At 43.2% G+C, this 24,887-nt stretch overlaps 1 protein-coding gene across 9 annotated transcripts in view; it reads right to left on the bottom strand.

The window, feature by feature from the left end:
* Positions 1–24,887, bottom strand: part of Fbxl17 (F-box and leucine-rich repeat protein 17) — a 438,576-nt gene that overhangs the window by 398,866 nt on the left and 14,823 nt on the right. For 8 of the 9 annotated variants that reach the window (XM_039083777.2, NM_001108235.2, XM_039083781.2 and 5 more), the window contains exons 2-3: positions 14,838–14,960; positions 11,322–11,579 (exon numbers count right to left, since the gene is read on the bottom strand). In XM_039083777.2, coding sequence (XP_038939705.1) covers positions 11,322–11,579; positions 14,838–14,960 — 381 coding nt within the window. Of the gene's footprint in view, positions 1–11,321; positions 11,580–14,837; positions 14,961–23,142; positions 23,202–24,137; positions 24,268–24,887 lie in introns of those variants that run through there. The other variant, XM_063267332.1, reaches the window with a different exon arrangement.

Genomic DNA, 24,887 nt, shown 5'->3' on the forward strand with positions numbered 1-24,887 from the left:
CTACTGTTGGATAGTAGAATTTTGAGGTCAAGTATGAGAATACCTTCAACTGTGTTCTTTCTCCTTATGAATTCTTTGGCTATTATTGGTTTACGTCTCCATATGACTCTTTTGGAGTGTTTTCTACCTCAGTAAAGGCTGTCATTGGAATTCTGAGGGAGCATGTATTAAATCTGTATACCGATTTTGATAATAAAGCCATTTTCACAGCATTAATATTGCCTATCCAGGAGGATCCTGCCATGGTCTGGTGTCTTCTTTGATTTCTTTTTTCAGTGTCTTCAAATTTTTATTGTAGAACTCTTTCCCTTCCTCAGTTAGGTTTGTCCCTGGGTGTGTTTAAAAAAATATTTTTCTTAGTTTCTTTCAAAAAGAGTTTGTTACCGGTATAGAACAAAGTCACTAACTTTTGTATGTTGATTTTGTATTATGCGACTTTATTGAAAATGTATATTAGAGTTTTCTGGCAGAGTCTGTAGGCTCCTTTAAGTACAGAGTCAGGCTGTCTAAGAATAAAGATAATCTGACTTCTTTCTCCATTCTTTATCCGTCTCATGTTTGACCTGTCACTGCTCTAGTTAAAACACCACGTTATAACTACACTGAGGAGGAATGGCCAGAGCAGAGTCCTTCTCACTGCAGGTTTTAGAGGAGATACTCTTGTCACCATTTGCTAGTGTGGTGGCTCTGGGCCTTTATTGTTCTGTGGTGTGTCCCTACTGTCCCTGATTTCTTCAGGACTCCCATCATGAGGACACGCTGAACACCAAGTCCGTCTCTGGGTCTATGGAGAGAGCATGTGGTTCCAGGCCTTGTCCTTGGCTGGACTTAAGCGTCTTTGAATGAATGCAACAGTAATCAACGTTGTGCACGCAGAGCTCTCTTTTCTTTTCTTTTCTTTTTTTTTTTTTTCCGGAGAGCTCTCTTTAAGACATTTTCCTCGGTGGTAAAGATTGAGCCCCGGGCTGTGTGTGTGCTACGCCGGCACTCTTCTGCTCACCCACATCCCTAGCCAGAAGAGGCCTCTTTAAACACAACAAACACGGGGAGCTATGATTGCTTTATATAGTTCTACGTCACAGTTAATTCCAGATTTTGGTCTACATGCACAGTAGACCAGAAGAATAGACCAGAAAAACAAGAATGTGAATTCATTTACATACCGTCATCTACCTAAGTCACAGTAACAATAGATCCAAGACAGTATAGTAGCTACACGGTTATTCTGTACACAACAGAATTAATTGTGATCTGTGGAACTACTGCCATTGCAAATACTATATATATATATATATATATATATATATATATATGTATGTATACCCATTTTTATATAGTACACATGTATATATATATATACATTTTATATATAAATAAAATACTTCTATTAATCATTTGTCATGTTCATTAATATCAGCTGTCCAATCCCACTTGATTCATCAAAAAAGGGGGTACATTTCTAGAACTTATACCTAAGAAAGCTGAATCCAAACTGATACTTAGAACTCTGAGTTGGCTCAAATATGTCTGAGAGAAGATTAAAAATGGGAGTTTTCAGTCTGCTAAGTATTACTATATCACATAGACAACCTCTCCATTCCTTTGTCCACAGACCGTGCTCCTGGCCCATGGTGGCGAACATGACGTTCTGTGGCTAGAGGAACTCCCCAAGGTTGCTATATGGGAGGAGCGCGCAGGGTTTAGGTTCTGTCTCTAAGAAGACAAGCGTGTCGCTGATGAGTCTGAGGTTAAAGTTCACTTCACGTGTAGCACTAGATGAACAGCTACCAACTGCTCCAAACTGAAAGGGGTTCGCACGTCTGGTGTGAATGACCAAAGCAGATCACTATACCTTTTGACAATCCCAGCTCTGAGAGTCTCCAGGCTTCCAGAAAAAACTAGGTTCATACAAAGGAGTGGGCTAAGGATGCCTCAAACTTCTTAACAATGTTCATAGAAAGCTGCAGAGCAGGCCCATTCAATGCTGTGGGACCGTGTTTCTAGAACAGAAATCTGTGCTCAAGACTTTAAGCCTGGGGGTAGAATTAAAGGTCTGGGGGGAGGGGCGTTGTTGTTATTGTTGTTGCCTTCCAGATACTTAAGCTCTTGAGAAAAAAAAAAAAAAAAACTCCCATGCACTTTTAATAAGGATGCTATTAAAGCATGCTCTACAAATCGCGAGACTATATCGAAGCGAGCGGGAAGACATAAAGTCTAATCCAACACCAAGATGGAAAAAACCACTGGATTATGTTGAAATCGGACGGAGATGCCGGACTGCCGAATCAGCACAGACGCATACGTGCATGCATGAGAAGTCCAGGCCAGCGAAGTTGAAGAAGGCCATCCCATTCAGTGGCAACCGGTCCATGTGCCCATGCAACAAGAGAAAATCTTTGAGTTCCACTGGTGCAAACTATAAAAGCTGACTGAAGAGGGTAGGAAGACACGAATCACAATCAGAGCAGGATGCCATACAGAAGAACGCAGTGCACAGTCACACAGTGTGAAGAAACTAACAAAAGGCACAGCAGAACCCAGTCACAGGACAAAAGGGGAAGGGCCAAGGAAGGATGGGCGAGGGGGCAGCATGCTCACCCTCTGGGGAAAGGAAGCAGCCGTCTAGCGGAAATGGATCAACTGTAAGCAGGGGAGAGAAAATGCTTCCCTCTGGAGAAGTCCAAGCATCCTACCTCCTAGTGGGTACACTGACCACTCTCCCTAAAACAGACGACATGCTCACTTCATCTCTACACTCCTGTCCCTGAGGAGCAAACAGCTCCCAAGAAACAATGAGCTTTGACTCCTCTGACTGGGGCTACTCTGCTGGCCTATTTATCCAGAGATGACTAAGTCAGATGGCTAGACGCCACAGTCACCTTAGCAAGCCCACTTAGCTCTCGTACAAGCGATGTCCTACGCTTGAAGTCTCTGAGTTTGATGTGTTCTATTCTAGCACTCTGCTTTAGTCTCATTCAATTTTGAGTGGGAGACAAAGGACAGACCTCCCTGGAACTTCGACCATGACTGCGTCGGAAAGACAAGTAAAGTGGCTTACATCTGAGGAGGGACTGGGGCCTTGGTGGAGTCTCAGACATCACTGTGTGATGCCGCCTTGGTGAGGCTTTGGGCTAAGACCAGAGGTTTAGGTTGACGTGGAATGCCAATGCAAGTGATACTGGTCACTTTATCTGCAAGGAAATGACATCATGGCAAGGGAGAGGACCAAGGGCACAATGCCACACATCCCTTCGTTATCTCATTCCAAGCTAGTGTCTTGGGAAGCAGGCTATCATGACTCAGTACCAAAGGAGTACTGAGTTACTGTCGTCTCAGTTACTGCTGCTGTTTTAGACAACACACCCCATGAAGCAGATCAATCCTGAGTGAATGAATCGCCATTATTTTATCCATAAATATCCCAAGTTCTAGGCTCTCAAGGCAGCGTCAAATCAGTTGTCCTTCAGATCCCTCCATGTTATAAAAAAAATCTGCCCATGGCCACAGGAAAACATTCAAAGAGCATCAACCAAGTCTTAGACGTTTCTCTACAAGCTTGCCCTGAGTCCCAGACCACAGATACAGCATGCAAGCCTTCTAAACACAAGATTCTCTACCCAGGAAGAGGATGCTGAAGACCCTGGAGCTCTGACCCTGCCAAGTGGAGAGATCTAGATCAGATGCCTGCCATCTAGCTAGCTCTCTCTCGCTCACTCTCGCTCTCGCTCTCTCTCTCTCTCTTTCTCTCTCTCTCTCTCTCTCTCTCTCTCTCTCTCTCTCTCACACACACACACACACACACACACACACACACACACACACACACACACACACAAAGTGGCACTTCCCTGTCATGGGCACTGTTCCTGTAGCAATAAAATACCACGACCAAGGGGAGGAAAGGATTTACTCAGCTAAACCTTCCATGGCATTGTCTGCCATCAAAGGAAGTCAGGACAGGAACTCAAACAGCACAGAAACACTGAAAAGGAGCTGATGCAGAGGACACAAAGGGGTGCTGCTTACTGGCTTGATTCGTCAGAGTTTGCTCAGCCTTTCTTTTAAAACTTAGGACCACCAGCCCACGGGTGTCCTCATCTACAACAGGCTGGACTCTCCCCCACTGATCACGAAGAATACGTCTACCTACTGACCATCTACTTCCAGCCGGATCCTCTGAAGGCATTTTCTCACATAAGATAAGTCCTCTCCGATGGCTGCTGACATAAAGTTGGGCAGCATGATCCCTATGTAAGGTTGCATCTAAAGCACCCAGTAGAAGATCTGGGAAGCACTATGGGTTTTACATAATCCAGCAAAGGGAGTGTACGATTAACAGTCGGAGAGATAAAGTTGATCACACGGGAGTCACGTTTCCACTGAAGAAACAGCTTCTGCTCTCTGGTCCTCTGTATCCTAACAGCATGAGGAGCCAAGGAAACTGAGGAGGGCGCACTCTTCTCCTCAGTCAGGGGCATGAGCATGAGAGACAAATTGCTTCTGATACTCACACTTTACCAGGACTGAACCCTCCTGGCAGAAGCAGCGGGAGGCAGGAGAACCTGGGTGGAAATCAACAAATCGCCATAGGCTCAGGAGCCGCGCTCTGAGAATGGAACCACGGGAAGGTGCGTGAGGCGAGAAGGCCCTTGCACACGTGCAGGCTTTACTGACAGGAATTCCAGTCTTCACAGACTGTATCAGAGAAAGAGCACTTCATGATTTTGACTGTCGACCAGGGAAAGTATTTCAAAATACAGCAGAAAAATTCTGGGTTGTTTTGTTTCGTTTTATTCTGTTAAGTCAGGGTCTCACCTACTGACCCTGGCTGACCTAGAACTCATAGAGATCCAATGCTGGGATTAAAGCTTTGTGCTGCATGCCCAGAATGCCCAACATTCTGTTGTTGACAGAGTTCTTCCTCAGGAGCAACTATTTACCAGAGCCTAACCTCTTCCCCGCTCCCTGACCCAAGGAAGCCCCTGTCTTTGGGATATATCACTCCAGTCTGTCTCCTGTGTCCATCCTATCCCACCCAAGGTAGAAGAAAAAGTAGAAGTGTCCACGGATTGTAAAACTTCAGGTGGACTCTCCAGGAACACTCCCCAAACAGTTAAAAACCTCAGAGGACAGAGAAGACTCCCTGTGCCACACACAGTCTTACCCGCACTCTGAGGAAGACTCGTTTCCAGAAGTACCACTTGTCAAGATGTAACATCCACAACGTATATTAAAAAGCATAGATGAATAAGCCAGACAGGTAAGAGACTCCACCATCACTAGAACTAGAGTCAGACAGAGCTGGGATACTGAATTATTGAACCAGGATGTTTTGTTTGTTTTATCTAATATACTGAGAGCTTTAATGGAAAATACAGGCAACATACAAGAGCTGATGAATACATGAGAGGCAGAAATTCTAAAACATAATCCAAGTTAGAAATAATACATTTTAGCAGAAATGTAGACTGTCTTAGGCTCAGTAGTAGACTGCAGGCAGCTGAGAGGAATGTGAAGGCTTAATTTTATGAAACTAGTAAGTTCCAAAAGTGAGAGCAAACTGAAGAGACCAGAGAGGCATGATGGAATGGCCGGGATCCGCTGGTCTGCGGCTGGAACGTGACGGAACTGAAAAGGCCGTGTAGAATGCCATGTGAAAGGAGGGACGCCAGTGTGTGTGGAATCTAAACGTTCCCCAGATTAATGTTCCACTCCAAATGCCAAGCTGAGAAGCTCAATTGATACCAGGGGATGTTACCAAACTACAGGAAGTCAAAGGCGAGATAAAAATCGTGTGGGGAGGCGGGTGATAACGACGCCCTCCCTGCCTTTGGCAAAACTGTGGGGCTAGATCTAACCTCTCACAAACCGTGCAAGAGAACAGCGAGCACCGAGTACAAGGCAGAGACAGTGAGAATGGAGCAAAGCACGAGCATCCAGCTGCACAGTACAAGAAATCCATTACAAGTAACTGTGGAGGGAGGGCAAAGGACTCGGGCACTCCACACTAACCTCCCAAGAGGAGCAGACGGTACCCTCTCTGAAGTGCACACGTTAAGCAAAGTCTGTGGCCTTAAATAAATACACTTGTTTATTTAAATATACAGGAGACAAAAGGAAGCATTAAGTAATTAATACATGGGTCAAGACTCCAAAAGGACAGAGCAGCCCTTAATGTGTGCTTACCGCAAACCGTCAAAGTATCTGAGGCAGAAAATAAAGTTAAGCATCACAAGGAAAAACAGGGGCTCACGATGAGAGCTGCAGACTTGCCCTGTGAGCCAACCATCAAGCGCCCTGCTGTCATCCAAAGATTCTGAAAAACAACCCCTGAACAGCATTAGGCAGTATTACCTCAATCGGGGAGAAGCTGAGCTAGCCTGCTGCAACTGAACAGAGGAGAAGAAAACTGTATGTAGAGATGATGGACTTTATCAGTTGTGAAGGAGAAATGAGCTACAAAAAGACAAAAGAATCCTCAGACACATATGACTAAGTGAAAAAAATCAAATTAGAAAGAGCTAAACTCTGCATGACTTCAAGCAGAATAGTTCACAACAGGAAGATGGGGGATGTCGGCCAAGTGCAGGAGAAGGATGCGGATGAGTCGGAGCAAGGATTTCTGCCTTTCCAATGGTCTTCTCTTCTCAGTTTTGTGACTGTTATTGTCACTAGCCCCGGGGTTAGCTTGGTCTTCATGCATTAGTGCCTTCAGATGCACACGGTTACCCGTCTTTTGAGGTGCACCGCTGGCACACGCATTTGGCTCTGTGCTGTCTTACTCATCCCGAGGTACTTTCTCCATTCCTCTGCCATTTCTTCTGGGGGCCGCTGGCTATTATGAGTAGACTGTTCGTTTAATTTCCAAACATGTGAGGATTTACAGCTTTCTGTTTGGTTTCCAGGTTCATTCCAGAATCAGTTGCTGCTGCTGTGGACGGCTTGGCTTCGAATGTTAGCATCCACATCAGTCCAGGGATTCCAACACCCTCTGTTGGTCACACGTGATGCGTGTATATCCACTCAGACACACGCAAACACACATGAAATAAAAGTAAGTGAAGTAGGTAAATTATTATAGTGCACTGACTTGAGAAACTAAGGCTCCTCTCCAATCCCTGGGATTCAGGCTCTGGCAGAAATACCAGAAGTTTAAAAGCAAATAAAACAAAACAAAACCAAACAAAACCAAACCTTACCCAGCCTTACACACACAACTCTGCCCAGCCTTAGTGACCTGGCTCTGTGCTTGGCTGCGACCTGAATGTTCTTCTTGCTACACCTTGCTTCTTACTTGCTGCATTTCTTCTACTTTTAGTTGCGCCTCTCATGTGATGGGGGCTGGGGGGGTGATTTATGAGGCAGGATATCACTGGGTATAAGACAACCAGTGATGAAAACTGATGCTCTTCTGTTTTCCTGAATGTGCTCTGACCTGGGTGCATGTGACGTTCTGCATTTTCCTGTGTACAATGACACTGACAGTCCTAATTTCAGCTAGGATGAAAAACTGAACCAAAATCCTCTCCCTGAGATATTTAATCCTAGGCTTCAGGGAGGCTACTGTATGGCACCTCATATGTTGTGAACAGCAACTACAAGATTTCTTTTTCTGTTTGCCTTAAAATATTTCCAATCTTCTGCTTTTTCTATGATATTGTATCATAAAAATGTTGGTAATATATTACATGATGCCTGCATCACCCCTATGATTGGCTCCCTAATAGTTTAGACACACACACACACACGCGCGCGCACGTGCGCGCGCACACACACAAATAGTAACTTGCAAATAAATAAGGTCCACCACCTGTTCCCTCCAGGACTCGGGACCTGTGCCCCACACTAGGAATGCAACTGCTAGCTTTATGACTATTGCCAACCTAGGAAGACATTGGAACACAATTTTTTTTTTAAACCAACAAGACTGTATTCCTTCTACTTTTAGTTGGCCTTTGCTTGGTTCTTACTTTTGAGGGGTTGGTTTGCTTTGCTTTTTGATTGTTTGACTCTGTTTTCAATGTTGCTCTGCTGGCCTGGGATTCATTCTGCTGACCAGGCTAGCCTCTAACTCCAGTGTGCAGATCTCCTGTGCCTGCTGCCCGCTGTGTCCTCTGTCTGTTTCCAGTGGCTCTGGCACCTCTGTCTCCTTTGAAACACTTCTACAGAGCTTTAGAGCCACCTGTTCAGATTCTTCTCATGGACTGGGGTTTGGTGACTGATGGTTGTTGGACTTTGTGTGTCTGTTTCTTGTGTGTTTGGACAGTGCTGGAGATGAGCCCAGGGAGGTGTAGCCTAGGCAAACATTCTACCATAAGCTGTAGCCTAAACACTTATCTTTTGAAAACTAAAACTCATGCCACCGCCAGACTGAACTTTACTGATGACTTGGTTTTTGGTTGTCATTTTAATATGGAAAAATATCTACAATGACTTATTTTCAGAAACATCAGAGTTCCATCACTCAAACTAAGTTGGAACTGTCACATACTGTAACTATGGATATAATTTCTTAAACTTATTTTAATAAGGTGACTACTAATGATTATTTACTTGAACACAAATGCCAGATGATGAAATATTAAGAAGACTAAAACAGCTATTATTCTTAATTAAATTGCTCTTTTCCCCAGATTCATGATCGTATTCTTATTCGACAAAAACAACAGAGATACAACATAATGTAAAATGTTTCCATTGATAAAATTATATAGTATGGCTTCTATGGAGGTAGAAATATCAACATCCAAAAGATGATATTCTATAAATAAGATAATGTTTGGTCAAAATAGTCCAACTTTTGTCAAGATACCTCAGTGGGTTAAGGCCATTGCTGGAAGCCTGGTGGCCTGAATTCAATCCCTGGGTCCCGCATGAGAGCAGCACGACCTGACTCCTGCGAACCATGGCATCCGTGCACTGTGCACACAAATGGGTTAATTTTAGAAGGGGGTGGGGGCAGATGGCCCAGTGGTACAGGCAGCAGCCACCTAGACTGCCTACCTGAGGAACTCACATGGTAGGAGAGCATTAACTACCCCGACACGTCCTCCAACCTCCACATGCTCACTATGACACACGTGCACACTCACACATACACACAAACAAAACTAAAATACTTAGGAAGTCACTAGTCTGAGAAATGTTATCAAGCAGAATTATTACTTTAAATACTATAGTCCTGGTCTGTTACAGCTTTAAGCTGAAATGCTTTAAGTAGTTGTTTTATAAAATAATAATAACGCAAAAAGCATAGACATTTGGTGTTTGCTAAATCCAGCTGAAACTGTAGCACTTGTGAAGTAAAGACTTTTCAAAGGTATTACCAATAAATCCATGTGTTCGTTTCTGCACCATTTGTCATTTATTGTCAAGAGGGAGACAGTGAGTCAACAAAGTCCACAAGGAACTGCTTGCTATAACTGAGTTCAAGAAAAAATAATAATCACAGAAAACCATTAATCATGAATAAGTCACCATAAAAGGATTGGTTTACTAAAACCACAATACACTCTATCACACAATTTCTCAAATATCAGTAGGTAATAAATTAATTCACTAAGTAGGTCATGGGCAACATTTATTTAACACAGTAATGTAGAATAAATTAGGAAACAATATACAATGCACATAACCTTGTTTTATGTATATATAAAATCCATTCTCTTTGCACAATACCCAAACACTACTCTGTCAGTCAGGGCAATCTAACAGCCCAATTGTCCACACCTTGCTACGGAACAGTTAGGAACAGGAAAAGTGTACCCTGTACCACAATGAGAGTCCGGTTGATCAGCGAAGAACAAAGTTACTACAGAGGAGACATTCAGACAGCTTTCCTAGTTCTATTAGGATACTGCATTGCGTATGCCCACTTCATAACTCAAAACTATAAGTAACTAAACAGACACTGAAATGCTAACCAACTCTTATGACTGACATAATAAAGATTTCTATCATCAGTTTCAAAGTCGTAAATTTTATAATATTTTATTGTGACAACACATTCTGTCCCTTAAAAAACTTGCTAATTTCTCTACTTTAACTACAACTACGAATTTTTTTCCAAGTATTACTCTGAACACTCCCACTAATCCACTAATATGATGCCTACTGTGTCACATGACACCTAAATATGTAAAGATAATTCATCAGTTAATACACTGAATTCTTTTTAAAATGCTTTGTTGTGAAATATGAAACGCTGAAAAAGAAAACTCATCATATTATCATATAATTATAGTATGTCCATAAAATACATATTTCTCTAGAAAAAAGTAAATTAATTGATTTCAAGAATGTTATAAAATGGGCTGGAGAGATGGCTCAGCGGTTGAGAGCACTGACTGTTCTTCCAGAGGTCCTGAGTTCAATTCCCAGCAACCACATGGTGGCTCACAACCATCTGTAATGGGATCCCATACCCTCTTCTGGTGTGTCTGAAGACAGCTACAGTGTACTCATAAAAATGAAAATAAATAAATAAATCTTTAAAAAAAGTTATAAAATGCTTTATAAAAGAAAAAACTAGTCAAGAAATATTAAAATATTCACTTCACACCATGCCGGGCATGGGCTCCCCTCTAAGTTGGTGGCATCCTTGATATGATATGGCCACACTCAGTAGAGTCTACTCGACAGTCTCCCCAAAGTTCTCCTCATACTCAACTTTCAATATGTCCATCAACAATGACTCAACTGAAGGACCTCCCTTCAGAAATGAGTGAGCCAGTCTGTCAGATGGTAAATGCTATTCCAAAGGACAAGTGTCACCAGGGATGGTGTTACTGAACTGATGTAATTCCAATTACTAAGCCAAATATAGGCCATTACCATTTCTTCTTATTTTATGCTCTTCAATTTGAACTTCCATTTATATCTGAAAACCATGTTTAAATTATGCCATCTGATAACATAAAAGGGAAATTAAGCTTTTAAAATAACTTTTAAAACCTTATTCTGACCTAAACTGAATACTGTTACTTAAAGTCCAAGTATGGCATAGACCAACGTAAAAACTGAATAAATAAAAGAAAAATTTAATTTTAAACAGGAGCTAACAAAATCGAGAGCTAATAAAATGGCTGGCCACAGAGATTAGGCACTCACTGGAAAACACAGCAAAATTAATGTATCTGATCATCACCACAGCACAGCAGCTCACTGGCCTACTCAAATATTCATTTTACATAGAAAATGTAACTTACTTTAGTCTCTAGTAATTCATTTTAATGCAAATTCAAAGTGTGGCTGCAACAGCTGTTCAATCAGTGTGTGAGCCCTCAGTGTGTGAACCCTCTCAGTAAACGCCGTGGATTTACCTGCTTGAGTCCTTCATCAGTGAGTTTGTCCTGGTTGCCTACGTGGACTTTCTGCAGTAAAGGACAGTGAGAGGCGACCGCAATGATAGAGGTGTCAGAAAGCTGCTTACACCTGTAGGCTGTGTACCTAAGAAGTCCAGGACACTTAAATGCTAGAACACACACTCCACTGTCAGACATACTGCGACAATCAGAAATGTTGATCTCAACTATATTCTGACTTCTGGAGGCAATTTTTTCCAATAATTCATCAGTAACCTATAAGAGAAAAAGATATAATAAATTAAACTTTGCTAGAAGTGGAAAACTATCTTGTATTACTTAATTTCTACTAATAATAATAAGAACACCATAGTACAACAAAATACATACATACTTGTCCTTTGTTCACAGTTTCTCCTATAAACTTCCTAAAACCCTTGCAGCTTTCCAAGTGTCAGAGTCATTGGTCACCCATAACCTTTGACCCTTCCTGAACACAGTATAAGGTAAATGAGAGAGGGGCTCCTGGACCGTTTCAGAACGAAGTCTGGTTACTATAGAGACTAAACAGGTAGGATGAGAGCTCTCCCTCAGTGCAAGAGCACTCACCTGGCACGCAAGAGGTCCTGGTTCAAACTCCAATAAGAAAAACAAAAACAAAACACACACCAACCAGTCACCAGCGGATCAGAGAGTAGAGCTGCCATCCCTCTAGCCTCTGAGGAGGGGAAGACAATGCTTACTGGAGATTCCGTTACAAACACCCTCAGCAAAAAGTTAATAGTTAACTGCAGTAGTGAAGACTGGAGGACCCATCCCTGTGTTGACCTGTAACTTTTCCATGTAAATGTTTCTGGCCACAGCCTTAATTATAAACCAGAAAATATAAGTAAAATATTTTCCTGAGTTCAAGTTGGGGGTGGAAAGTGCAGCTCCTGAACTTAGAGGTAGCTGTCTGATGTAGAAGGCAACCCCTGGGATTTACAAGTGATATCTGAAGTGGAGGCAGGTGCGGTCTGTACCGACTCCCGAGTACATGGTTTCTGAGAGAAAACCGTCTGCTATTTACTAGAGTGGATGGCGCCACGTAGTCAGTGCCACACGCACTGTCAGAAAACAAGGAGAATACACTTCACCAAACCAGAGAAATCAACCACTCAGGGACTTGCTTTAATTAAAGTTTCAAGCGCATCAAAAACTATAAAAAATTCTACATTGAGATTTAAAATGTTTTATAACTAAGCAACTATTACCTCTCGATCAGTATGACTAACATGACTTGGGTTTTGTCTGTTTGTTTGTGTGCTGAAGATCAAGCATAGCCCGCTAGCTTCTGAACCATGTTTCAGCCCCATGAACTGAGTGTTCATGCCTGTATCAGATGACAGCACAGCATGAACACTGCAGCTTTACTGCTAACCCAGCACTACCTCACAGGTGACACACAGCTGAGAAAATACGTCACTGTGGGCAACACAGCAGAGGCTACAGAAATGCCTTCATCACAAAGCTTGGGGGCTGGAGAGATGGACCAGTGGTTAAGAGCGCTAACTGCTCTTCCAGAGGTCCTGAGTTCAATTCCCAGCAACCACAGCGTGGCTCACAACCATCTGTAATGAGATTTGATCCCCTCTTCCCATGTGTCTGAAGACAGCTACAGTGTACTCAGATAAATAAAATAAATTTAAAAAATATTCTTTAAAAAAAAAGGCATTATATGAGACAGTTGGCAGTTTCTCAGAAATGTTAGCTATTCTTTTAAAAAAAAGAAAACTTGACCCATAAGACTCAGCACTAAATACAAGTAAGCCTATATAGTTCATCTGTCAAAAAACTCACAGTCACCTGAATAAAAATACCACCCGTGCATGGTGGTTCCACTTTTCAAAAGAGAAATCAGTTAATGTTATTCCAGTCCTATGACAAAGGCAGGGGAAAGAGAAAATGCAAATAAGGGCAAACAGGTGGAAACAGAACTGCTGAGCGCACTGGAGTGAGAGCCACAAAGGGAGCACCTCCGCGTCTGCTGAAAGGAGCACAGATACTGCAACTTTCTGCTCCTCCTTTTCCTCCCCTCCAGGTCTCACTGCCAGCAGAGGAGGAAAAGCTGCTCAGTGTAAGGTGAGAGGTAACAGCTGCGTCAGCAAGAGGCAGAGGTTCACTTCCTGTTTGCCCTCTCTCCATTCGCACCCCATTTGCTGTACACAGAGCTCAGGAACCTGAGCGCATAGCTGCCTAGCTCTGCAGACGTCTTGGCCTGTTACCAATGAAGAGTCAGAAAGGTTTGTGCACGAGTGTTCTGGAACTGCCCGTAGCTCGTACCAATTCACAAAAGCCTATCTGGTGGCACATCTTTGTAACCTGCACCTGATAACATGAGAGGGCGGCCTGCAATGAGTCACAGTGGGTTATTCACACCCTTGTAATTAGCAAATGTTACAGATCTGCTTTCTTTTCAGAAAAGCTGTCATCAAGTGCTTCCCAGTGCAGCAACGGTGACATGCCATGAGGGGCTGAACAGCAGTTTAGGATTCTGATAAAATCGTATCTTTATCAGAGGTTTTCATATATTTCTAATGTAAATACAAACTTTAAATACCTTTAAATGAATCCAAGAACACTAATAAACTGTCTGCAGTCAGCACTATAAATTCTCTTTTCCCCCTACTCTACGGCACCATAAACTTACTGACCAACTGAGCAAGCAGGAAATTGGAAAACATCCAAAAGTGTTTTTCAAAAAGTTGTTTTCACCCTATTTACTTCTGTTTTTTTATCCATTTTTTATCCATTACATTCCCGTTTTTTAAAGCGGGAAACCGCAGCATCTCTCGTCAGAGCTGCAGAGAGAAGGATGAGTTCTTATGGGTGAAGCCCGTGCAACAGCACATCACATAGGTCAGATGTATGAGTGCCTACGTTCTCCACTGTGAGACTCTTAGGATGTCACCTCCCTACATGAAAAGGCTTGTGGTTCTGAAATGATGATGAGGGAGAAACAGAAAGGACTGAGACAGAGAGAGGTCACAATTACCAGTGTACACTAGACACTACCCTTTCCACCGTGGAGCCTAGCGCTCTTACATGAACTTATATACACACCACATATACACACACCACATATACACACACCACATATACAGACCACATATACACACACCACGTATACACACACCACGTATACACACACCACGTATACACATACCAGGTATACGCACACCACGTATACACACACCACATATACACACACCACTTATACACATACCAGGTATACGCACACCACGTATACATACTTCACATATATACACACAACATATATACACACCATGTATATACATACCAAATATGCAGATGCACGTGTGTGCATGTGAGGGAGCATGCATGCATTCATACAGCATTAAACGTATCAGAAAATTACTTCTTTAAAAAGGAAAGCATAAAATTGTAGATTACAGTCATCTGAAGGGAGAATAAAGATTTTTTTCTTCAGCAGAGTGGATCAAATAAGGATTTTAATAGAATTCAATTCCGTACCTGCTGACGACTACTAAGGTCCAGCTGCTTCCAAAACTGGAAATCTAAACAAAGGTCACGCCAGTACTTGCAAACCAACGATGCGGAAAGACAACGTTCATCCAGGGACAAGTTGGAAAATATCTGCGGATTACAAGAAAGAATCGTATTTGCTAAGTGCTTTCCCAAGATATAGCAATATGACACAACTTAATGGCTTAAATTATACTGAATACAAGTGGACATCATCAAAAACTCAGAGACTGTCCTACAGAACAAGAAGTCCGGTGACACGGCTAAGGACAGAAACTGGCACTACCCCTTAGGTACCGAGAGGAAGGAAAGAAACAGAACGATACTAATGTGTGTATAAAGAGAAAATCACGAGAACGAGCCAAAAACAAATGAAAAATGAAAAACACTTACACTTTTAGAGCGGGGAAAAGACGAGGAAGGAGAAAAGGGGAGGAGGGGCCTCACGGCCTAGTCCAAGAAACTCATAACCACGTCCAACACTGAAGGATACCTATCTAATACTGAACGTCCCGCCAAGCACCTGCTGGAGATTCCGAAAGCTCCAGGTTGTGGGAAACAGCGAATATATAATAGTTTTACTTCAGGAAAGATTACACAGAAAAACGACCAGTACAACGGGGTAGAGGGGACCTCTCTACCACAGTACTTTCTCTATACATCTAAAGTCATTCCGCACCAATACACATTACAAATCTTAAATGCTGCAATAAAAAATGGCACTACTCCAAAGTGAAACCGATCTTAGAAGAGCATAGGCCGTCCCTGACTCTGAGGCCTGCAGAAGTCATCCCCCTGAGCCACCTTTATCTGGCCTCAGCGGAAGAAGTGCACCTAGTCCTGCAGTGCTCTGATGTATGTGCTCGGGGTACGGGGGACTCAGAGCTGGTCTCCCTCTACTCAGAGGAGAAAGGGAGGAGGAAATGGGGGAAGGACCTGTGTAAGGGGGTACTAAGAGGAGAGGGGGCTATATTGGGATATAAAATGAATAAATAAATTTATTTAATTAAAAAAACATCACTGGAATAAATAAAATGATCATCTCAGAAAAATAAAACTTAAAATCCTATCATAAAGGTCTATTGAAGACAGGGTTGGGGTCCAGGCCGACCTCTGAATCTGTGGAGAGGCGTGATCAAGAGACAGTGTGTATGTAGAGTGAGAGACTGAACCAACGGTGAGGAATGCTTCTGAGACGATGAGAGAGAACTGGACACCAAATAGATGTTAGATGGTATCAAGAAAATTAGTTTTACTTTTTATATTATGATTATATTGATTTTTTAATATCTTTATATTTATTCTAGTGCTTATGAGAAATTATAATCTAAAATTTGCTTTTACATTCTTTATTGGGAATTGTTTAAAACAAAGAGGTTAAAACAAGAAAAGTAGACTATAGTTGAAGCTTGGGGAATAACACCCAAAGTGTTTGTTTTAGTATTTTCTACTTTGGCTCATACACAAAAATGTCCACAAACGTAAGTTAAAGTTCCACAGAGAACACACACTTAGCACAATTGCCTTGTCTTTAGGCTTGAGTCACAGCCTTACCAAACTGCATAACCTCTGTGTACCTAAATTTTCTTATTCTTAAAGTGGGAATAATACAGCATTTATCTAATAAGATACAGTTTCTACAATGTTGGCAGAAACAGGGTAAGGAGTCTATAACCCATTTCTGGCATTGCTGTCTTAAAATAACCTACCTCTCTTCAGCCAAGAGTAGGCCTCCAACCTACTGCTATAACTGCTTTAACGCTCGAGCCGGGACACACACACACACACACACACACACACACACACACACACAATCTCAAGCCTTCTGGGTTCCACAGAGGGTATAAGAGGGAGCACAGACCATGAGTGAGGAACGCATAGGGGGTGTGGCTCAATCCCCACAAAGACGCTGGAAGCCCCTGCCCTGCCTGCACTGCTCACACGTAAAACTCATGGACAGTCTATGAGTTCTTCTTAGCTGTATCCGCAATGTTTTCTGTATTGGTTTTCATTTCCTTCAATGCACGATAGTTCCGATACTCCTGCAAGGTCTTCCTTGGTGAATGGTTATTCAGAAGCACGAGATTATTAGCAAATCCTACTGACAGCATAGTAAGAGCTATGCCTAAGACTCCACAAATTAATAATGGGTGGGATGCAGAGGGAAGCAAAAGTGGGAGGAACAACCAGAAACGGGACTGAGTTTTCTGTTTGTTTTGTTGGTCTCCTGCTAGGAAACCAAAGTGGAAACCCTCACAGCAGGCACAACAAACATTGAAGAGACCATCTCTTCAGAGAGAAGACCAAAGAAATGTGTCTCAGCTAGAAGAATGTTCACTCTTCTGCCTGCCTGCCTCTCCCTCTCCCTCTCCCTCTCCCTCTCCCTCTCCCTCTCCCTCTCCCTCTCCCTCTCCCTCTCCCTCTCTCTGTCTCTCTCTCTCTCTTCCCCAGTCCCCCACTGCTCAGCCCCCAAGGCCTCCTGTCTGGCAGAGCTGCAGTGTGACAGTTATGCAGAGCCTTAAAACTCCAAAAGGAACACATCTTTAAGCCATGGAGCCGGAGAGAACGCTGCGACCCAGAGTCTGAGTCCTACAGTTATTATTTAAAACAGAATCCATCACGAAAGAAATCCTAGTCATACAAAACCGCACAGCAGCCCAGATCTACCTCTCTGGCAGAAACTCCACCTTTCAAACCACAAAAGAAAAGTAGGTTTTACAGGCACACGGCCTAGCACACACACACTTTTTGCAAGGCTGTGTGTCAATAAAACTTTATAAAACCTGGCAGCAGATTTGCCTTGCCCCAGGCTAAGTTCAGGAAACCCACTTTATAACACGCATCACTTAAAGCTGTAAATTCCTTCCAGTCTGCTTCAGCTATATCCCAGAATGACTCCTGTATCAGCTCTCTGCTTTCAATTTCCAAATTTCCAATTTTCCCTTGATAAATGGTTGTTCAAAAGAATGAGAGTGTTAGCAAAAGAGAGAGGAAAGTTCAGTCCAACTGTTTGCTCACAAAAAAACTGATAAGACTGTCAACATCGATTCTACTAGAAATATATAAACTAATAAGTGGTTCCTGTTAGCCAAGGGGAGAAGGCGGCCAGTTTCCAGCTTTACGGCAATCTGTGTCACATGACCACTGAATGAGTAACCTAAGTAGCGGCTGGCCAGGCTACCACAGCACAGCAAGGAGCAGGGCTTCAAGAACTCCTTTGGAAAAGCCAGTGACAAACTTGGCAAACACAAGCCGCAGAGAAAGATCTAATTCCCAGAAGGGCCACACTGGAACTCGCACTGCCTAGTTTAAGGAGGACGCACAACCAAGTATCCGTGTCCACTGAGGTAAAGTCCATACGTATAAATGAGGGACAGGACAAGAAGTCCACTAACAAGGGAAAGTCATCTGAAGCTGCACATGAAGACGCCGAACAATGCACATGCAGACTTCCTGGACAAACACAATAAATCGACAAGGAAGGTAAAAAAGCGCTGGGAAAACCATGGACAAAGACCTAAAAGAGAGCTTGGGGTGGGCCTCGGTGGTGGGACACTGGCCTAGCACACAGCAGCCCGGAGTCCAAGGCTCAGCCCAGCAAAAACAAGAAAAGGAAGAACTAAAGTTCACAGAGCCAAACAGAGAACACAAGTGAAAGGTAGAAATCACAAAGCCAGAAGGAAATTCTAGGACTGAATTGTACCCTAACTGAAATGAAGCTTTCATGACAAGTACAGACAGATGCGAGAAGGACAGAAGTACAGACAGGGGAGCCTCTCCACTGTCTCTTCTTCACTGAGGTTTAGCCCAAGTGACTCAGGATAGAACTATCTTCAAAGCAGCCAGAAACAAAAATTTAACCATTTAGAGCCTATTGCTTGCTTTGTAGCTTTGAGATACCTGTTATCTATCGATAACAGGACTTTATGGTTATAATAACCAAAGACTTCAGAGACACTAGGTTGAAAAGTGATTTAAATTTTAAATTCTTTGATTCTTCGGTAAATTTTGGGATGACGGGATGCTTTCTACCTTGTTCTGAAGGCCAGCATCGTCATGACAGCAGAGCCTAACCGAAGACCAGCAAACAGAGGCTTCCAGGGAAACGTGCAGACTAAAGTCCATGGTGAGTGCAGGTGAAAAAAACCTTTTCAAAAATTAACAAACTAGGGGTAGGGTGAGGTGGTTCAACCACAAAGATTGGTGCTCTTCTGGTGGACCCAGGTTCAATTCCCTACGCCTCCATGGCAGCTCACGACCATCTACAACTCCAGTCCCGGGGCCTCTCAGAGCTCCCGACATGCATTTGAATGCACAGACATGCTTGCAGACAAAACACCCATACACACAAATAAATGCACATATACATACATACATACATATGCATGCATGCATGCATGCATGCATATGTATGTACTACATCTAGCAACATAGTTAAAAGATCACATGAACCATGGACAAATGAAAGTTCTTCTAAGTAAGGGTGGGCCAACTCGTGGAAAAAAAAGCATATAACACACCAGACCAATCAAAATAAAGTGTCCCAACTGACTCAAGAAAAGGCATTTGCTCAAACCACACCATTTCTTGATTGAAACCTTCTACAATCTGGAACGAAAGAGTACATTTTCAGCTTGAGAATGAGATCTACATCACTGCACCCCACCTACAGACACACACTTGAATCGGTAGATGTTTCCCAGAGTTCAGGAGCGGGACAAGGATGCACACTCTCACTGCGTCCTATGTGACATCCTACTGCAGTGTCTGGCCAGGCAAAGGGCAATAAGGGAGACTGCCTGTTCGGGAAGGGGATACAGGGTGAGGGGCTGGAGAGATGGACAAGCACCTGCCACTCTTCCGAGGACCAGGGCTCAGTCCCCAGCTCCAGAGGATGCAAAGCCCTTGTCTGACCTGCACACACGTGCAACATGTTATGTGGACATGTAAGTGCACATAAATAAAGCAGATGCTTACAAAAGAGCTCTCTCCACACAGGGGCTGGCTAACTAGGCGAGCTCTTTTAATACCACTAAGTACTCTAAAAATAAAATTAAACGATTCTTACTCATAGCAGCATCGAAAAGAGTAAGTTTTATAAGCTCTCCTTCACTGTGGAAGCTTCCCAGCAGCTGAGTCAATGTGGCAATGCGCTCCTCTAGTTGGGCGTCTCCCTTCATTGTTGTTTATATCGTTTATTCTGTTCATTACTTACAATAGTCCTCGGAGTCAGATTCTCCCAGCTGCCCTCTCCTCCCTCAGTATGACTCATTCTGTATCCTGTCTACATATCGCAAAACTGTTTGAAAAGAAGTATTTCAGGTAACACAGGACTGGATCTTTCTGGGTCTTTTTATTTTTAACTTGCCTGTTCCTTCTGGAGTCTGTTCGCTACTGTGCAAGTGTCTGTTCCACAGTGTCCTCCTGTCCTTTAGCTTGGCCCCTGGGACACTGCTGAGTCCACGTAGCTGTTTCAGTGTCCTGGAAAGTTTGTTCAGACCCCAGCCTGCTCCTCGATCTGAGTATGGTTAGACTGCAGATGTTCGAGGCTTGGTCCCTGCTGTCTTTTGTTTTGCATCTGAGATAGGGTCTTGATCATGTTGGCCTCCGATCTGTGGTCCTCCAGCCTCTGCCCCCAAGTGCTGCAATCACTGGGATAATTACCTTAGCCAATTTGTCAACCTATCTTGGCCATTCCTTCCTGCCAGCCCTCATCCATACACAGGTTGTGAATGTGTGGAAACCAAGATGTGTGGAAAGATTGTCCCTGTATGGTTCTCTCACATCTGAGGTCTGTTTTTCCATTTCTGGCTCCTTTCCCACTCCTCCAAGTGGTACTACGTCTCCACACCAGCCTTACGTGAGCTTCCTTTTCACTTTTTCCTACCAAGTCCTCTGCCTTTAGCTGGCAACTGGCTTTAACACTGTCTGACACTGAGCTAGACCTCGGTGTAGGTCAGGCCAGGAGCGCCATCTTGGATGCTGCAGAACTGCACCTCTGACTTTCTAAGGTTTCCTAGGAATAAGTCCTCCTCGGTGTTGTCTTGTATCTAATTCTAGAGCCCAAATAGATGGACAGGTTTGTCTTTCTTTATAAAATATTCACTCGTCATGCAACCATGGTCCCTCTCATGGCTCCAAGTTATGCAGATATTTTTATGCTCATCCTTTTGGCTTTATAGATGAGAAAATAAAGATTTGAGGAAACTAAGCCTTCTGTGTAACTTTTTTTGAAAGCTGGATGTTTTGTTTTTACATTCCATTTGTTTGTTTGTGTGCATAGAAGAGTGTATGTATGCACATACGCAAGAGTGTGTGAGCAAAAATGTACACACATATACACAAAACTGTATGTGTACACATGTGTGTGTGTGTGTGAGAGAGAGAGAGAGAGAGAGAGAGAGAGCGCGACAGAGAGAGACAGAGACATCTGTGGAGGTAGGACAACTTGCAGGGGCCCTTTCTCTCCTTCCATCATGTTGGTCCCAAAAACTGAACTGGGGTCAAAGGCTCAGTGGTCAGCGCCTTTACAGGGTGAGCTATGTCAAGGACTACAGTTTTAAAGGGCTGATTTGCTCTCTGCACGGTTGTGGTACCAAGCAGCACCTAGCTGAAACAAGTCTGACCAGTACTTGTCCAGTTTTCTCTCCGGCACTTTTGACCCACACATCACTGACGGCATCCACATGGATCTAGGTTAGCTTTGCTTATCGATGTGAAAAGGAATTTAATAGTAGGTGGTGGTGGACAGGAGGGAGGATACCCCAGAAGGTTGGCTAACTTTAGAATCTATTATGCTGATCTGAAGTGGTTCTTAACCACCCTGTCTCTCCAGCATCTCTTACACAACCTGAAGCTCCAGGACTCAGGTAACCAATCTGACAGCTTTCACTACAAAAACAACTGACACAGTCCTTCAGTAAACACACAGCACTTTTTGGTAGCCTAATTTGCTTAGGGCCACTCAGCACACTTCAGGAAGGAAATGAGCTAAACCTGCCTTTCTAAAACTTTCCAGGCTTTCTGCCAGAGCAAACGTCTCTCCTGAAATTGCCCTGACCACTAAAGCAGCCCACAGGAAATAAACCTACCAATGAAGGCTTTGCATCGACTGGCATATCAGCGTGGACAGACTGTAGAGGGCTCCAATGGTGATGACAGACAAGTCCTCCTCCCCTTTACTACATTTTGGAAGGAAACAGGCTTACTCATGGAGACGCTGTGCACCTGACACCCCTCTTTATTGAATGTTTGTCTCAAGGTAGCTATTAGTGCAAAGAGAAACTACGTAAGGAGACTTACCCAACAGCTGTATCATATAAAAATCTAGCTGTAGTTTCAGTATAGAGAACTGCTTCAAATTGTAAAAGCAACGAGTAGCAAAATCTGAGGCTAGTTTATTTGATTCAGAACAATACAGTAACCAAAGCCCTAACAGGTTCATTAAGTACTTAGGAAAACTGCAATTCCCAGAGCTGACCTTTGAAGAACCATTCTCTGCTTCTCAGATTTCTTATAAAGACCACACTGTAGCCCCACATCAGTTATAAATCAGCCTCTGATTCAATGGTTTACAAGTTGTGTGGAGGATACCTTTCATAAACCCCCTGAGAGAGTATTCAAGTCCTTGTAACAGTATACTCAAAAGATATCCACAGATGAACACACAGCCCAGGGCCTGCCATTCACTAAAATGTTTGAAGTGACCCATTTCTTCTCTATATATATATATTATTAAAGGGGTGAGAGTGATTAGAGGCTCTCAACAATCACTTACTTCCTCTTCTAAAGTCACATAATTACGACTTCTAGCAATGGCTACTAGTTCAAGAAAGTTGTTCCACTTCTAGAAAAGCACTAATTGTTACCAAAGGCTTCTAAACTGCCAAGCACGAAATTCCACTTCCTTGATACCTATCCTTGAAATTATTACCATATGTATATAGACATCTGTAAACACTGTTCTAGCAGCAAAAACAAAACTGGAAACATATCTTAATAGAAGGCTACATTTACTCTGGGATACTAAGCAGTGTCTTAAAATGACAGAAACTATATGCTACCAAACAAAAACGAAAAAACAAAAAAGACTTCCAAACCACATTAGCCACAGAATTACAGTGCATGGACCATTTTATGCCATGGGCATTAGGAGGGTTAAGTGCACACAGCCCTTTCAGCAGTGGAAGGGAAACACACACAATCCAGTACAGCAGGCACTCAGGACATGTGACTATGGAGTTCTGAAATCTGGCTCTTAGAACTGAAAAACTGAATTTTAAGTTTTACTTACACACTGAAAATGTAGATACATGTAGCCAGTAGCCAACACATTGACTGGATGGGACAGCTCTAGAAAAGTAATTTCAATTGTTAACCGTGGCTTGGTTAAAACTTCCTTTAAATCATATTTCCTTCCTAAACTCTTCTCTGAACTTCCATTTCTTTTCAAACATTTACAGAGGAGGAAGAGGAGGAAGAGGAGGAGCAGCAGCAGCAGCAGCAGCAGCAGCAATACAATTACTAGCCCACGATGAGGGAGGTCACACTAGTAATATTTTCAGAATGGGTGATGCATTTGCGCCTCTCCATACAATAACCTTTCTAATAATAGGAGGAGAAGAATTGTCATAGTTTCCTAAGTTTCTTCTCCAAAGCAAACACCCCACATCAGAACGCTCTTATCCTCTTGTGGCTCTAACATGACTTAGATCTCATGTCAAACAGAACCTTCTGGTAGCACAACACACTCACCCAGAACCTTAACCCAGACGCTCTCCACTCACTCACCCACCCACTCACCCACCCACTCACCCACCCACCCACCCACTCACTCACTCACCCACTCACTCACCCACCCACCCACTCACTCACCCACTCACTCACTCACCCACCCACTCACTCACTCACCCACCCACTCACCCACTCACCCACCCACTCACCCACCCACCCACTCAACCACCCACCCACCCACTCAACCACCCACTCACCCACTCACCCACCCACTCACCCACCACCCACCCGCCCACTCACCCACCCACCCACTCACCCACCCACCCACTCACTCACCCACCCACTCACCCACCAACCCACTCACCCACCCACTCACCCACTCACTCACTCATCCACTCACTCACCCACTCACTCACTCAGAACTACTACAGTGTGCTTAGGGGAGGACCCAGAGCTTGGAGCAAGCTATGCTCATTCACAAAGCCACTGGTTCAGAAGTTCTACCTGAGCTGGCAGTCATTGAAAATCCCTCCAATTCACTGTAACCCAACTCACTTCACATGGACAACCACTAGGACCCGAGACTCTTTATTCACAAAGACTCGAATCTACACGCCATGTCCAAACGCTTCGACACGACAAGCAAGTCCTGAATTCCTAGACGTCTCTTGGACCAGGTTTTCGATAACTCTTGAACAAAAGAAAAAAAGCAGATAATTACCTTTTTAGGGTTTCCCTTCATTGTAAGACACTGTTCCTTCACCTTATTTAAAATTTAAAACGTTCTTAATAAACATGAGGGTGTCAACCTGCAATCCCAGCACTCAAAAGGTCAAAGCCACAAGAGCAAGCGTTTGGAAACCTGAGCTACACGGTGAGACCCTGCACAATAAACCAAAGAAGATGATGAAGTCCTTTTCCTCCTGACGTAAAGGTAAAAGGAGAAAAGTACCCGGTGTGTCTTCCTTTGCTCCTACACTCTGACTTATCAAAGAAGGCAGCAATGAAACTTCCATACCAAATGTCTGCTGATACTTTACTCATCCACATCATCCGGATTTAAAGGACTTGAGAAAGTTTCCTCTGCTCTAAAATGTATCTCCTGAGCACAAACAGTAATTACTCCTCCAACAAGCATACCTACATAATAATTAAATCACTACAATTTGACACAATGGAAAACTTGCTGTGCTGTTCACAAGAAAAGTGTTGACAGTGAAACAGAGCCAAACACAGAAGCATAAATCTAAAAAAGTCCAATCAAATAAAGTGACAGTAACTACTCTAATTCATGACAGTCACCTC

Source organism: Rattus norvegicus, chromosome 9, assembly GCF_036323735.1.
Source record: "Rattus norvegicus strain BN/NHsdMcwi chromosome 9, GRCr8, whole genome shotgun sequence".
Classification (NCBI taxonomy): Eukaryota; Metazoa; Chordata; class Mammalia; order Rodentia; family Muridae; genus Rattus; species Rattus norvegicus.